The sequence below is a fragment of the Lissotriton helveticus genome, chromosome 8, assembly GCF_964261635.1.
Source record: "Lissotriton helveticus chromosome 8, aLisHel1.1, whole genome shotgun sequence".
Classification (NCBI taxonomy): Eukaryota; Metazoa; Chordata; class Amphibia; order Caudata; family Salamandridae; genus Lissotriton; species Lissotriton helveticus.
In genome coordinates, this window is record NC_136069.1 from 1,703,852,326 (window position 1) to 1,703,868,721 (window position 16,396).

The 16,396-nt window shown below is 45.2% G+C and overlaps 1 protein-coding gene across 1 annotated transcript in view; it reads right to left on the reverse strand.

Annotated features, from left to right (window-relative positions):
• LOC144772152 (pepsin A-like) overlaps positions 1-16,396 on the reverse strand; it is a 76,805-nt gene that overhangs the window by 11,268 nt on the left and 49,141 nt on the right. The window contains exons 6-7 of the mRNA XM_078656300.1: positions 16,037-16,153; positions 2,233-2,377 (exon numbers count right to left, since the gene is read on the reverse strand). Coding sequence (XP_078512426.1) covers positions 2,233-2,377; positions 16,037-16,153 — 262 coding nt within the window. The remainder of the gene's footprint in view (positions 1-2,232; positions 2,378-16,036; positions 16,154-16,396) is intronic.

The window sequence follows — 16,396 nt, forward strand, 5'->3', positions numbered from 1 at the left end:
TGTGCACAGCCAAAGAAACTCTGCCGTGGTGTCACTCGGGGATTAGGAACAGAGTCTGGTTGTAGGTGTGGCCCTGGGTCAACCCCCTCACTATGCACAGCAAGAGTTGGTGCTCAAGCAGGGGCAGGGTTGTACTTAGGGTTTTTGCCACCCTGGCGGTACCAGTTATAGTACTATCCCGGAAAATATTGTAAATGGGTACTTTAACAGTACTATGAGAGTAATGCAATACCCAAACAACTTTGTGGAACAATTTTGCATAAAAATAAGATGTATACTTGTGAGACTGAGATGGCTCTGGGAAGAGCCTTCTTGTTCAAAGTGCATTGTTCACACTAATTGGTAGAACAGGATACATTCCTGAAGAGGGCAATCTTCTAGATGTAGAGAGTACCACAGAGGACCCTCAATCTTCTGTCTTTCAGCAGATTTATTATGATAACAGGAGAACCAGGAATACATGAATTGAGGACTCAGGATGGTCACTCCAACTGACTGCAGGAGTGTTCCAAGCCATTGCCCAAACATTCTGTTGCAAGTAATACATGGAATATTTGCCCAAGTACAAATTAAGATTCCAACATAAGTAAATAATAAAAGTGCACCAACATATAATACACAGACACCACAATTCCTATAAACTGTTTAAAAAAAACATTCCCTTCTGCTGTCAAATACACTTTGCCTCTTCTGCAGGTATCAGACATGTCAAAGCAGATGTTACTGTGGCAGATTAACCCCATGCAACAGTCTCGGAGAAATGCCAAAATCATCTTGACAGCAAGGTGCTCATAATTCGTAATCCTTTGAACCACAGCCCGCAGGTGATGCTAAACAATGTCATTTTTAGTTGGCTGAGGATTTACTATTCAGTGAATGGAACAGATCCAAGGGCTTAATTACAAGCCCCTCTCGCTACCGGCGCGTCACGTTTAACATGGGAATAAGTGACACGCCTGCAGCGCAAGGGGCTTGATAGCCCCCCAGGGTAGTTTAATTTGTGCTTTTCAACTTAAGTACAATTGGAATTTATTTAACTATGTATTAATAAATAATGTTGGAAAATAACAGGGAGGAACTGGAAAGATTAAAAACGCCAAGGTAACTGGCAATGTGTCAAGAAACAAGAAAAGACATTAGAGTCACCAAAAAGACAGTGTTTTAAAGCTACCTTTATTATCTTCCAGGTTTCCTGCACTTTGTGAGGTGTAGAAGTGCACTGCATAGTGAGTGTGGCATTGTATTGTGTTATGCTGGCATGGCCAAAAAAATGCAACAAGTGCTTTTAACAGCACTGTGCTGGTAGCAGGTGCATGGGTGCAGCAGGGAAGGTTTAGAGACAGACCTATCTGTACAATGCAGATGAGTTCATGATATATTGCTATGATTTTTGAAAGGATGAATGTTTTCAACCATAAAGAAGTCTGAGACAGCATTCGAACTTGAACAAACAACACAGCAGATTGGATTTGAAGGCAATTATCCTTTAAACCTATGATGATCTGGACGCCACAGGTAATCCCAGCGTATGTTAACATCGGAATATAAAGGAGATCGTTTCAGCCATTTTTGACATGTATACACAGCCCTGAGTAAGTCCATGTTGGAAGAAACGCGTTGGCTGGGCTGATGCATGCATATCGCATAAGACTGCAAATAAAGAATATTGAAAAAAAGACACTTCAAGACCCCTTGCGCAATACTTTTTGGATTTTGTGGATTTTGAGATATTGATTGTATTTTACAAACTAATTGTGTATAATTGTATGCTCCTTTTCATTGCTTGATTATTTGGAGAAATCTTTTTTTTTTATTGTGACTTCTAAGCGGTGGGGGTCACGAAAGGTTGAGCATTGTAGAGTAACAAACACATTGAGAACTATTATACCTGTGCAGCCTGATTGATACAAATGTCATGTATTATGGACATTAGGGACTATATCACAACAATACAGTTGAACAATAAATCACTAGATTAGCTTTGCTATTTAGGAGAAATAAACTTTGTATATATAGATGGAATATGGGTCGTAACTGTCAGTTTAAGTGTATTGAACAATCAATGTTATAGTGATGTTTTCTGATCAAAATAATCATTTTTCATTGACCAACGGATTGTTAAACTGTTGGCATTTAGGGTCTGGTCATCCTTACAGAAAACAATTGCTTCCAGCTGAAATGTCTGTTAGTTCTACTATCACACACCAGAAATGGGAAGCTATAGACACTTACCTCCAGATTAGAGTCCAGAGTTGCTCCAATAACATTGAGGATATTTGCAATTCCAGATTTGGGACCAGAAATCATAGTTGTTCCTGAGTCCACAATAGCTTGACATCCTCCGTCGCAGGCGATAATGTTTCCATTCATGGAGACGCTGAGGTTGGAAGGAAGAGACTAATATCAATGGAAGCTCTCAAGAGGCAAATAGAAAATTAAGTTAAGTCCTTACAATCCTCTATTGTGAGAAATAGATCTAACATCTTTAGAGCTTATCATCCTGGTAAGCGAGGCACCATCACCTGATCTGGGCACCTCATTGGAGATAAAAGTCACACAATAAAACATCTCATGTACATACACACTTCAAACAGTATCATGTATATCATCAACTCATCCAGAAACACATGCCCTGGCAGAACCTGTTATATCCTTTATTTTTTTCTAGTTGTACTACTATGTAATGAATTCATTCTGCCTTAGACTATCTCCAGATGTGTTGTATATCCTAACCTCAAACATGTAATCTTCCGTAGAAATTGAGATCTGATGAACAGGGCTCAGTCCTACAATTCATATTTGAGAATGTTAACTCTTCCCCTACACTGCATTCCTTACTAATTGGATACAGAGACAAACTCTGCTGGTTCTCTAGGTTTTCACTGGGAAGTTTAAGATGTTACTTGTAAATTGATTATCTGTGTACACAGCACTCTTGCATGATCATACACGCATGTGTGTCATAAAGCGTGGGCATTATTTCACAAGGTACCCCTTCGTCTAACCATATCCTCCTCTGGCCTGTGGAAATAACAAGCAGGCACTGTCCTAAAAAGTATTCCTACTAAATTTCAGCTTTGAAAGATGGCAACAAGAGACTTCAATTTCAAAGAAATATGGTTTAGCGATAAAACTCCCATACATGAAGAGACTGGCTGAACTACTTCCCAGAATCCACAGCTGCCCAGATTGCAAAAGAGGGTTGGTTTTCACTGAAAAAGGTGAAGTGTTCAAGTTGTGCTTTGGGCCCTTTCCCAATGTGGGCGCCAGACCCACCCACAGAAGTGAGGTACATTATGTGTTGGGTGATGTGGGGGGACGCCGGATGGTAGCAAAATCTATGAATCCCTGCACATTCTGAAGTTTCAGTTACAGAAATGTGGGGAAAATATTTGTTTTTAGCCAAAATGCTTCTGGGTAGGAAAACCTGGTGCGAGCCACGCAAGTCATGCCAAGGTGGATTTCCATGGGTGTCTTGTTTCCAGACTGCTTCGGCTGGTTTCACTAGGTGCCGGCTGAGCTAGGGCCAAAAGCCTACACCCACCCAAATTGTAAAATAAAATGGGTTGGTTTTACTTTTCACTGGAAAATTTGAAGCGGCCATTTTGGGTAGTTTCCTGCCGTGAGCACTAAACCTAGCCACACAAGGAGGCATAATTTGTATTGGGAGACTTGGAAGAATGATAAGTGTAGGAAATTTGTGGATCTCTTCAGATGCCATAATATTCCCTCCCAGTAATGTTGAGGAAAATGTGTGTTTTTAGCCAAGATTTGATGTTTTCAAGCTCTTGTGGGTAGGAACACCACATGAGAACCATACTGGACAACCCCTTGTATCTAAATTCCAGAAATGTCTGGGTTTAGTAGGTTTTCCTAGGTGGTGGCTGAGCTAGGGCCAAAAATCTACAGTTAGCTGTATGTATCCTGTGCGGAAACATCCTTTACAACGCAACTTTTACCACGCAGTGCCTTTACGACGCAACTTTTACAACGCAAACCATTACAACGCATTGCGCTGGGGGCGCTCTAGAATAGGGAATAGATTTAATTTACTATCCAACACCTTCCCTACTATCGACGGGGACTGGAGTTGGAATAGTAAATTAAACTATTCACTATCCAGCGCCCCAAAGCACTATGCGTTGTAAAGGTATTCGTTGTAAATACCGCGTTGTAAAGGCATGCGATGTAAAAGCATGCGTTGTAATGTCATACATCCATACTGTGTGTTAGAACCCCTCTTGTATATTGCAGATCTCTCAACAAAGTTAGATGAGCTGACAGCACATGGCCCGAGCTTGGGTGGACTACAAACTATCAAATATTGTCTACGCTGATGACTTATTACTTCTCAGTAACACACAAACAGGCATTCAATGGCTTCTCTATTGTCTGGCGTTTGCACAGACAAGAATGGCCTGGAAGTAAACAGCAAACCAACAAATGTGATTGCTTTTAATCGACATATTAAAGAGAAAAACTGCAAATGGATCAGAGATAACACTATCAATCAATCAATCAGGGGTTTGTTAAAGCGCGACTACTCACCCGTAAGGGTCTCAAGGCGCTAGGGGTGGGGGGGGTGCAGGTTCCATTCCATCAAGGAGGGGGTCTGTCGAAGAGCCAGGTTTTGATGTTTCTTGCGAAGATGGGGAGCGATGTTGTCTGCTCGAGGCGGAGCGGAAGGGCGTTCCATGCTTTGGCAGCGAGGAAGGAAAAGGAGCAGCCTCCCGATCTGGTCTTTCTGGTGCCGGGGACCACGGCGTAGGAGAGCTGGGCTGATCGTAGTGTCCTTTGGGGTGCGTGGAATTTGAGTTGGCTGTTTAGGTATGCTGGTCCGGTGCCGTGGAGGGTCTTGTGTGCGTGGGTGAGCATCTTAAAGGTGATTCTCGCCTCGACGGGGAGCCAGTGGAGTGTGCGCAGGTGCTGGGACATGTGGCAGTGTTTTGGCAGGGTGTGGACCAGTCTTGCGGCGGCGTTCTGGATGTTCCGTAGCTTGCGGATGAGGTTTTTGTTTATTCTGGCGTAGAGTGCGTTGCCGTAGTCGAGTCTGCTGGTGACCAGGGCGTGAGTGACTGTCTTTCGGTGTTCGAGGGGGATCCATTTGAAGGTCTTACGAATGAGGCGGAGGTTGTGGAAGCAGGAAGATGAGACAGAGTTGATCTGGCGGTCCATTTTGAGCTCGGAGTCCAGGATGATTCCCAGGTTGCGTGCGTGGTCTGTGGGGGTTGGCGGGTTTCCGAGGGCGGTGGGCCACCAGGTGTCGCTCCAGGCATCGGGGTTTGGGCCCATGATGAGTACTTCTGTTTTGTTGGTGTTTAGTTGTAAGCATCTGTTTTTCATCCATTTGGCGACGGCTTCCATGCCTTCTCGAAAGTTGCGTCTGGTGGTGTTGGGCTCGTTGGATAGGGAGAGGATGAGCTGGGTGTCGTCTGCGTATGACACGATGTTGAGTCCGTAGGTTCTGACGATGGGGGCAAGTGGAGCCATGTAGACGTTGAAGAGCGTCGGGCTGAGGGAGGAGCCCTGGGGGACTCCGCAGGTGGTAGGTGTGGGGTCCGTGAGGAAAGGGGGGAGTCTGACCCGCTGCGTCCTGCCGGAGAGGAAGGAGCAGGTCCAGTCGAGGGCCTTGTCCTGGATTCCTGCGTCATAGAGTCTGCGTATTAGGGTGCGGTGGGAGACTGTGTCGAACGCCGCTGATAGGTCGAGGAGGATGAGGGCTACTGTTTCTCCTTTGTCCAGTAGGGTGCGGATGTCGTCTGTTGCGGCGAGGAGGGCGGTTTCCGTACTGTGGTTTTTTCTGAAGCCGGATTGGCAGGAGTCGAGGATGTTGTGTTCTTCAATGAATGTGGCCAGTTGGCTGTTGATGGCTTTCTCGATGACTTTCGCTGGGAACAGGAGCATGGAGATGGGTCTGTAGTTTTTGAGGTCGGTGGGGTCCGCTGAGGGTTTCTGTAGGAGGGGGTTCACCTCGGCGTGTTTCCAGTCGTCGGGGAACGAGGCAGTCGCCAGGGAGCGGTTGATGGTGTGGCGGAGCATAGGTGCGATGGAGTCGGCGGCTCTGTTAAAGATGTGGTGGGGGCAGGGGTCCGTGGGGGCCCCTGAGTGGATTGACTTCATTGTCTTCAGTGTGTCTTCGGTGGTGAGGGCTGTCCAGTCATCAATCACTGGTTTCCGGGTGTCAGGGGTGGTTAGTGAGGGTTCAGTGTGTTGGTTGTCTTCGTCGAAGTTGTTGTAGATGCTCTTGATTTTGTGGTGGAAAAAGGTGCTGAGTTTGTCGCAGAGGTCTTGTGAGGGAGGGATGTCGGTAGACTCGCTGGTGGGTTGGGGGAACTCCTTGATGATGCTGAACAGTTCCTTGCTGTTGTGTGCGTGGGTGGAGATTCTGTCTTCAATCGCTTTTTTCCTCGTTTCTCTGATGAGTTAATGGTGGGCTTTGGTGGCGGCTTTGAAGTTGTTGTGGGCTTCTGTGGATTTGGTGTTTCTCCAGGCCTTTTCGAGGCGGCTGCATGTGCGCATGGATTCTCGAAGTTCGGTGGTAAACCATCTGGCTTTCTTGGCACGGGTATTGTTGTTTTTCTTGAGGGGGCTATGGTGTTGGTGCTGTCCGAGATCCATCTATGCAGGGTTCGGGCTGCGGTGTTGGGGTTGTCGTTTTCCGCAATGGTTGGGGTGGAGTTGTTGAGTGAGGAGGTGAGCTGGTCGTCGGTGATTTTGGTCCAGTTTCTTTGTGGAAGCAGGTGCTGGTGTCTTTGGATGGTTGGTGTTCTGAAGGTAAAGTGGACGCAACAATGGTCGGTCCATGGGAGTTCGGTGGTGTGGCAGAAGGTGATGGAGTTTCCTGTAGTGAAGAGGGGGTCGAGGGTGTGTCCTGCTGAGTGTGTGGGCTCGGTCACGATCTGGCGGAGTCCAATGTTGTGGAGGTTGTCCAGGAGGCATGTGGTGTTGGGGTCCAGTTGATTGTCAAGGTGGAAGTTGGGGTCTCCCAGCAGGGTGTAGTTGGTGGATGCGATGGCCTGCGGGGAGATAATGTCCATGATGGAGTTGGCGAAGGGTCCGCGGGGTCCCGGGGGTCGGTAGATGAGGGTTCCTCGGAGTGCGGCGGTGGGGCTGGCCAGTATCTTGAAGTGAAGGTGTTCCATCAGTTCTGTGTTCTCGTCAGGGAGTGTGCTCAGGTGGAGGCTGGATTTGTGGATGATGGCGATTCCTCCTCCTGGGTGGGTGGGGCGGTCCTTCCTGGAGATCTTGTATCCTTGAGCGATGGCGATAGCGATGTCCGGTCCGGAGGTGGTGTTGGTCCAGGTTTCGGTGAAGAATGCTACGTCCGGGATGGTGCCGTCAAGTAGGTCCCAGATTTCTGTGGCGTGTTTGTGGAGGGATCGGACGTTGAGGAGGATGCATTGCAGGGTCTTCCGTTCGCTTGTGTTCTTGTGGGCGGGTTGTGCTGGATCCGTGTTCTTGGTGGTGCTGCAGGTGTGCCGGCAGCGGTGACAGCTGAAGGGTCCATGGGTGTCGGCTAACTCTAGGCACTGAGGTCAGCCTCCTTGGCAAACTAGTGATAAGATCGTAGAAAAAAAACTTTCAAGTACCCAGATCTGACTCGCCAGCCAAAGTTCAGCTGGAGTTCTCAATAACAAAAGAGTCACTTTACAGACCTGTGGCCTTTGTAAAGCTCTGCCACAAACTGCGCGCAGCTGCCGACAAGACACTGGGTAAACGACTTTGAACCAAAATGAATCTCCAGCGGGGGAATGGAGCCTATAAGAAACATTTGAGAACAGCATTGAGAGGCTAAAGCTGAGAGATCTATGGATGCCAACATATCTGGGCAAATCTTTAAGAGAATGGTAAATAGGTTGAATAAACTGCAAAGCTGGATCGCAGACAAAGAAAAGTTGTCCAAACACCTTCACGGATGGCTGGTACTGAATTCGTATTCAAGCCTGAGAGAATCTTTACTTTTAGAGGGTAAAACAGACAGTCCAGGCACTAAGACTTGGTGAAATACTTAGACTAGACTTCCTCCTAAAATGGAGGAAAGGTGGTGCAGGTAAAGGCCACAGTTACCGCCTGTGTCATCAGGGGACTGAAACTCTACAACACGTTATATGTATCTGTCCCGCTCCTGTAAATCAGCGAAGAAGCCTATTAAGACTAGAGTAAATTGACAACTTGCTGTATTATTTGGCACTTCAACAACAATTTATTTTACTCATAGGTATTTTTATATACATGGCCTTCAGCAAGAATTGAAAAAGTTGGTTTACGATCGATAAATATTTTTAGATTGTAGGTAGGTGTTGTGGATCATTTAACTTTCTAAGCCATTCCAAACTGTGCATTCTGTGTATTCTGATTTTTTATTGGAATTATGATGGGACATAAAAAATGAAATTGTATGACTATTAAAAATTAAGTAGTTTGCTGCTGATGGTTGATTAGTTTTAAATCCTTTTAGGTAAATATGTTTACTTTGTATGGCTTTTGCAATATTTATGATTTTAATTGACTAATAAACTACTCTTATTCATTCTTACAGCTAACTATTTTATTTTTATTATTTTTTTAAAAGGGTGGATTTTCCCGGGTGAAATATTGTGTCTCCAGGTTGCATTTCTGGGCATTTTGAATGCAGGGTCTATGCCCAGCCACTTAAGTGGGGTACAATTTCCAACACGAAATGTATGGTGCAGAAAAGTAGAAAACTTGGTATTACCAATTGAATTTCTCAGCATTTGTGAATGTGCAATAAAGAAAACATTGAGCACATTTCCCTTTAAATCACCCGACAATATGGAGAACCTCAAATACAGAGGTGTGCGAATAACCACTGTCCTTAAACTCCGTAATCTGTGTAGATTTTTGAAGTACATAGGTTTCTTTCATACCTCAAAATAAATTCATTTTTAGTATGATCAGCCCCAGGTTTTTGGAATAATGCTGATGGTTCCCAGACTCTGAGGAGTACTGGAACAAGCTGCCCAGACCCCATCCATTGTGCTGTGTCTCTTATCGCCTATTGCCTACCATATTTAACTTACGTATAAGACCCTATTATATGAAATGAAATGAAATGAAATGAAATGAAAAATTGCACTTGTATAGCGCGTAGCTACCCGGAGGCCTCGCAGCGCTAGTTACTAATTGCTTAACGCGGGCTCAGGGTAGATCAGTAGGTTTTAGCAAACAAGTGCGTTTTCAAAGCTTTCCTAAAGGACATATGATTACTGTTTCCTCGGATAGGGAGAGGGAGGGAGTTCCAGAGTCTGGCCGCAGAATGGGAAAAGGAGCGGCCACCCCAGCGGGCTCTGTTGATTTTAAAGGAGGTAGCCAGCTGGAGGGTGCCAGAGCGAAGGGGGCCAGATGGAACATAAGGCGTGACCATGGAATGCAAGATTGCCGGGCCTGCTCGATGAAAGGATATGTGCAAAATGCACATAGCCCTAAATTGCACTCTTGAAGCCATTGGGAGCCAGTGGAGCTCCTTTAGGGCCTGCTTCGCTGACTGCCAACGGGGCAGGTTGTACAGTAGGTGGGCCGCGCTATTTTGGGTGACCTGAAGCCTCTGTATGACATAGGCCGGGGCTCCCAAATAGAGGGCGTTCCCATAATCCAGGCGGCAGAGTATCAGGGCCTGGACCATGACCCTCCTCGCCTGGAAAGGGAGTAGAGGGAGCACCTTACGGAGCATCCTCATTAGCCCAAAGCAGGTGGTGGCAGTCTTGGTGGCTTGGACCGAGAAGTCAAGTGCAGTGTCAAGCCAGATCCCGAGGCTCTTTATCTGGGACTTCGGGCGGGGGGCAGGCCTAAACATGGTGGCCAGATGGATGCAAGAGCAGACGGGGGGGATTACCGAGAAGGATGATGTCTGTCTTCTCCCCGTTGAGTTTCAGACAGGAAGCTTGCATCCACCTGGCGACAGCCTCTAGACAGGGACCTAAGGTGTTGGACGATCCTTCCGAGTGGTCTAAAGAGACCACCAGTTGGGTATCGTCCGCGTAGGTGACAATAGGCACACCAAAGGGATGTACTATCCTGTCTAGAGGTTCCATGTAGGCATTAAATAGGGTGGGGCTCAGGGAGGAGCCCTGGGGGACCCCGCACCTGAGCGGATGTTTGGGAGAAACTACCTCACCCTCAAAGACCTGAAAGAAACGCTTGCTTAAGAAGGATGCCAGCCATTCCAGGGCCGCGCCCGACACGCCCATGCCCGCCAATCGTTGTAATAGCGTGGCATGGTTAACCGTGTCGAACGCGGCGCTGAGGTCTAATAGGATGATGGCCACCTTGCCTCCCCGATCTAGTACAGCTCTTGCTTCTTCCGTTACCACTAGAAGGGCAGTTTCGGTTCCGTGCTGAGGACGAAATCCTGTCTGGGAGGCACGCAACAGACCATTGGATTCCAAATAGTTCGTTGTTATTACCGTGCCTCTCAAGCAGCTTGCTCAGCCACGGGAGTAACGAAATAGGGCGGTAGTTGGCCAAGTTACTCTGGTCCAGGGTTGGCTTTTTGAGCAATGCACTCACCATAGCACACTTCCATGAAGATGGAACAGATTTAGAGACGATGGAAGTGTTTAGAACCTCTAAGATGACCGGACGAATAACGTCCAGGACCTTGATAAGGGTCTGAGGTGGTGCTGGGTCGTTAGGCGACGCAGAGGTGACCTTAGAGATTAATCTGTCTAGACCACAGGCATCGAGAAGTGGAATTACGTCAAGCCCACAAGGGACCAAGGAATCAGATATTTTGGGTGCGGTAAGTCCCGCATCGTCCTAAGGATTGCTGAATAAAGAGTATATAGTCTGGATTTTTTGAGAAAAGAAAACAGCCAGATCATTGCAACGGTCTTGCCCGCCTTCAGCGGAGGGACGCTCAGCAAAAGGTGAGATAAGGGACTTTGCTATCTTAAAAATTTCCCTTGGAGCGTTGGCAGCTGCACTAATTTTCCCTTCATAAAAGAGGACTTGTGCCATCTTGATCTCTGATTTATAAAGCTTTATTGCAGCCCTGTATTCGGCTTTCCTAGGCTGAGAGTGGTCCTTCCTCCAAGCTCTCTCAAGTTTACCGCACTCAAGTTTCATAGACCTAAGGGCAGGTGTATACCATGGGGCAACTTTAGGTCTTCTTATGGATTTACAAGGGCATTTGGGAAGAACCTGGTCAAGGGTACTGGAGATCCAGTTGTCAAATTTATTAGTGGCCGAGGCAGGATTAATAGCCTTCCTCGGTGGATCTCGGGCAAGAGCAGCTGTCCAGTCGGGGGGGGGAAAGTGAGGACCATTTCCTTCCCAGGTGCTTGGCAGAGTCTTGAGAGGAGGAAGGAAAATTAGTGAGCCAGGTAAAAGGTATTAAAAAGTGGTCCATCCAGGGTAATGGGACAGGAGTCTCCACAATGAGGTCTATGGTGCTGTAAATGTGATCAAGAAGATGTCCCCTATTATGGGTTGCCTGATAGCCCCTTTGGCAGAGGTCAATCGCTTGCAAGTTGGAACGTAAGTTATTGGCTGACGTATCGTGGGGGTCATCAAGATGGAGGTTGAAATCCCCGAGCAAGGTGAAGTTAGGCGAGGTCAGCACAACACTTGCAGTAAGGTCAGTGATCTTAGTGATGAAGTTATTAAGGGTGCCGGGTGGGCAATAGGCCAAAATACCAGAGAAAGTGGTAGTGGGGGAAAATTCTAACGAGAAGTGTAAACTCTCGCAAGCCGATGAGGTAGTTGGAATAACACGACACCTAAAACTATCTCTATATATTATAGCCAGACCACCACCTCTCCCAGTCTGACGGTCAAGTCGTTTGAGGGTATAGCCTTGAGGTGTGACCCACGTTGTAGTCGGGTCATTATCTATCTGGAGCCAAGTTTCCGTTAAGAAAAGAGCATCTGGATTGAGCTCTTTAATCAGCATATACAGCTCAGTAAAGTGTTTCGGTAGGGACCGACAATTGAGGAGATACAATCTCCATTTATGTACGGAGGGAGAGTGGCAGTTATATGAAAGAGAAGTACTCCACTGGCAGTATTTGCAATAATATTCTAGATTAGTGGGAGAAAAAGAGTGACGACAAGACAAACTGGTGGGGGGTCGTAGGGCATGCAATATCGGGGAGTTATAGGCAATGCGATTCCCCACCATGGTAGTAGTCGGGTCCAAGGGCCAGCGAGAAGCGTCTGGACGCGGACTGGCGCAGACTGGCTTCTCTTTGGCGCCTCTTCGGCGCGTCTACGGCGCTACCGCTGCGCGGGGAGATGAGGGACCATATAGATTAGGCGAAGGTGGAGACTAGCACGTCAACCTCCCCAAAATGGCCGCCCTAAATGGAGCAACCAGGAAGTGGTGCCGCTTGACCTCCCTCCACAACAATCAGCACTAGTAGCTGCGGTGGACCGGGGAGTGGGCGAGCAAAATGCAGGTAAGATCACAGCAAAATGCAGGTAAAATCACAATTTATCACAGTCAATAGGAAATATTTTAAAAGACAATAAAACACTTGCAGCAGTCCTAATCACTGCCAAGAACTAGCGCAGCGATATTCGTTAGTCAATGGTACTTTGTATACCCAGGGCCTGGGAGTTAAATGTCACCATTGGAATGCAGGACTTATCGTACCACCGCTGCAGTGACAAGGTGGGAACATGGCTCTAGACCTGCCAGTGCACATTCGTCTGGGAGCTTTTAAACTATTTTCAACAAGGAGCTATATGGGTACTATAGCAGTCAGGTCAAGCCCCACACACTGATTCAAGACAACTATATGGCCTGACGCTGCTTTTGAACAGTTCAATGTGGATTTCAATGTCTGTAATATCACCCAAGCAGCTTGTTGAGCTTTTAAACTATACCCGCTTTGCCAAATCCAATCCTTACTTTTAATAGTTATAAGTCACCCTAAGGTAAGCCATATAAGTCCATAAGACAAGGTGCTAGATTTTAAAAAGCAGGACATGTTTAGTGTGTTTTACATGCACTGACAGTTTAAACGTCTTGTTGTCATTTTCACTGGAGCAAGACTGTTTGTCCCATTGGCTAACATATGGTTACACTAGCCCAATCACAAAGTGCTAATTTCCATTTAGGGCAATAAAATTTATTTTTTTGCAATGTATCAAATACATGTGTTACCTTAAACCTGAAATAGTGAGAATTAAGGTAATGTTGAGGGGACTTTAGAAAGTCACCCGTTTCTTCTCTCAAGTCTTTAGTAGCCATTTCTGAGTAACTATAGCAGTTGTCACCTGAGACCACCTGCTGTCTTCCTGCTCTTTGAGGCAAGGATAACAAAGGGCATGTTGGTGAGAGGAGGCGTGAACTCCTGAAAGCATGGCCAGAGATGGCCCAACTTCAAGATGGCAGCCGTCCCTGATTGACAAATGTGAGTCACATTGTTGCCTGCCCCTTCCTTTGACAAGGTAGATAGATTGGCTTTCATACCCAGAGAGAGAAAACCACTTTTAGAACTGTTTTTCCAGGAGGAGTATGACAATAAAACTGGACACACCGCAAGGGTGTGGCAATAGCTCAGACCCAGCCAAGACGGGTTCTGATATTTTGGATTTGGGCAGAGATACGCACTCTGCGATTGTTTCATGCCAATGCACAAGGAAGTGATGTAACAATGGTTAGGGCTGCCCTTAGGAATGTTGGCCCCATTGGTTAGGGATTTCTCCAAATTCACAAACTTGAGATAGGTATAAAGGTGACACCCCTGGATCCTTTCCTCTGAGCACTTCTGGACCTAAAAAGGACAGAAGAATGGCTGCTCCTGCTGTACCTGTCTAACTCAGAAAAGAAGGCTGCATCTGCTGAACCAAATACATAACTTCTGAGAGATAGGTTTCTCCTCCTGCTGTTGACTTTGTAGAGAGACCTCAAGGGCTGAATCTTTTTTCACTTATGACAATGACCAGAAAATGGATTCCAAGGGCTCATTGACTAGCCTCCTCTTAAAGTTCCAGGACCTACAGCGCTTAAGAAGTCCTGCTCGACAGAGCCCAGCTGACCTGTGCCAACAGGAATTGCCCTCGACCCCACTGGTGCGCTCTTGGTGATAGAGTGTTAGTCCCCGCAAGGTGCCTAAAAGTTCCAGGACCCATGGCTGGTGCTATAATTGACTCTACCTCCTGTAGGAACTGCAACGTTTGTGTCTAGAGCTCAAGGATAATGTTTTTTTTAAAAGAACCAGATGTTCATATGCTACTGCCACTCAGCACACTATCATTTTCAAAGACCCTGGACACAGACTTCAGATTGCTACCACTGCAGAGTGTTGCAGGTTTGTCGATAGCCTTCAGTTCTGGCAAGACCAAAGGTTTGTACCAGACCACTGGACTTCACTCATTCACTCACTTCAAACTGCACACTGAAGTTGCAGACGACTCCGCCAACGAGTCCATTGACAAGAAAAAGAACCAGAAAAGTTTCTAATTGTGAGAGTCAGCATGAACTTTGACAGTGTCTTATAAACAGTTTTAAAAAATCATAACTCCGGCTCCCTTCAATTGAGGTTTGTCTTTATGATGTCTATTTAATGATAAAAATATATAACTAGTTTTATGAATTTGGAGTGGGATGTTTATTGTGCTGTGTCTCTTACTTATTACCATTTAAGTGCTGATAACTGTTTACTCTGATGTCCTTTCAATTAAGGCTGACTGCTCAGTACCGCAGCTACTCAGGACAGAGCTACAGTTTAAATTAAAGTAACCTAACTGAACCTAATCCAAGATAGTGAATTTATTCCGTGGTGAGGTTTCTCAAACACCACAACTCATAATCGACTTTCTTACAACACCCATTTTTCATAATTTTTATAGTTGGTACACAAGGAAAAAGCATTGTAAAGTTTTTGGTTAACCTACAAAGCCTATATATCGCTGAGGCCAGAAGTGTCTGATGGACATAACCGTAAATTGTTTTTGAAAATAGGCCATTGTGACAAGAAGTTACAGATAGAAATGCAGTCACAAATAGCTGTTTTTTCCCACTCATTTTCATTATTCTTTTATATCAACATTTAGTTTCTTTGAGAAAATATTCCAAGATCTACACAAATAACCCCTTGCTTTATTGAGGATTTGGTCTACTTAAAAAAAATATATTGGGCCTTATTATGACTACGGCGGTCCATTGGCCCACCGTACTTATGGGCACTGTCCACCTGCTTATTCTGAATAAGGCAAGCAGACTGCCACAGAACCACTGCTACTGCCAGAGATCTGCGATCCTTGGCAGTCTAGCAGCACTGTGAGTCTGGTAATATGCTGGCCCAAGCATATTACTAGTTTCCTCCAAAATTTTCATGGCGATTTTGTCTTAAGTTAGGATTTTGCCTCAAGTTAGGATGTTGTCCTGAATTAGGATTTTGTCTTAAATTAGGATTTTGTTCTAAGTTAGGATTTTGTCTTAAATTAGGATTTCGTCTTAAATTAAATTTAAGACAAACGTAAATTAAGTTTAAGTTTAACTTAAGACAAAATCCTAATTTAATACAAAATCTTAACTTAGAACAAAGAATCCTAACCTAAGACAAAATCCTAACTTAGGACAACATCCTAATGTAAGACAAAATCCTAATTTAGGACAAAATCCTAACTGAAGACAAAATCCTAATTTAGGACAATGTCCTAATTTAGGACAAAATCCTAACTTAAGACAAAATCTTAATTTAGGACAAAATCCTAATTTAAGACAAAATCCTAATTTAGGACAAAAGCCTAATTAAGGACAAAATCCCAATTTAAGACAAAATCCTAATTTAGGACAAAATCCTAACTTAAGACAAAATCCTAACTTAAAACAAAATCCTAACTTAAGACTACTAAATGCCTTCTGTGAATACCAAAAGTAGTAAGTTTAGGATTTTGTTTTAAGGTATATCTGTGAATCGGGCCCTGAGTTTATATTTTCTCGAGATCCCGCAGTTTGTATTTCCTAATTTACAATATTACTTTTTTGCCGTTTGATTTATTTTGTATTTGTATCTAACAGCAGGATACAGCATCCATTCATTCATTCATGCTTTCATTTCAGTACCTTTCCATATTAATCTGCCAGTATCGCTCCTTCGAGACAGGCACCCAGTAGATATTTCCAAGGTAATATGAGGGGTCAATTGCACCAAAGGTCAGCATACTTCCACTTTCTCCATAGCTGTGAAGATAAATTAGAGAACATTTCTCAATAAGACAATCAACTGATGACATTTCTAGTGTTACCTTTCATGTAGACATGGTGCTTTCATGTACCTCACATGTGCACATCCACACCACCACGCGAAGAACCGAAAATCATCACAATTGCACCTCCGGTCCCACTTTTCCTTCAAAGAGACCTAATCAACACTCAAAACTTGGGGCATGATTCATCTTAGAGATATCACCCCTGTAAGCACAT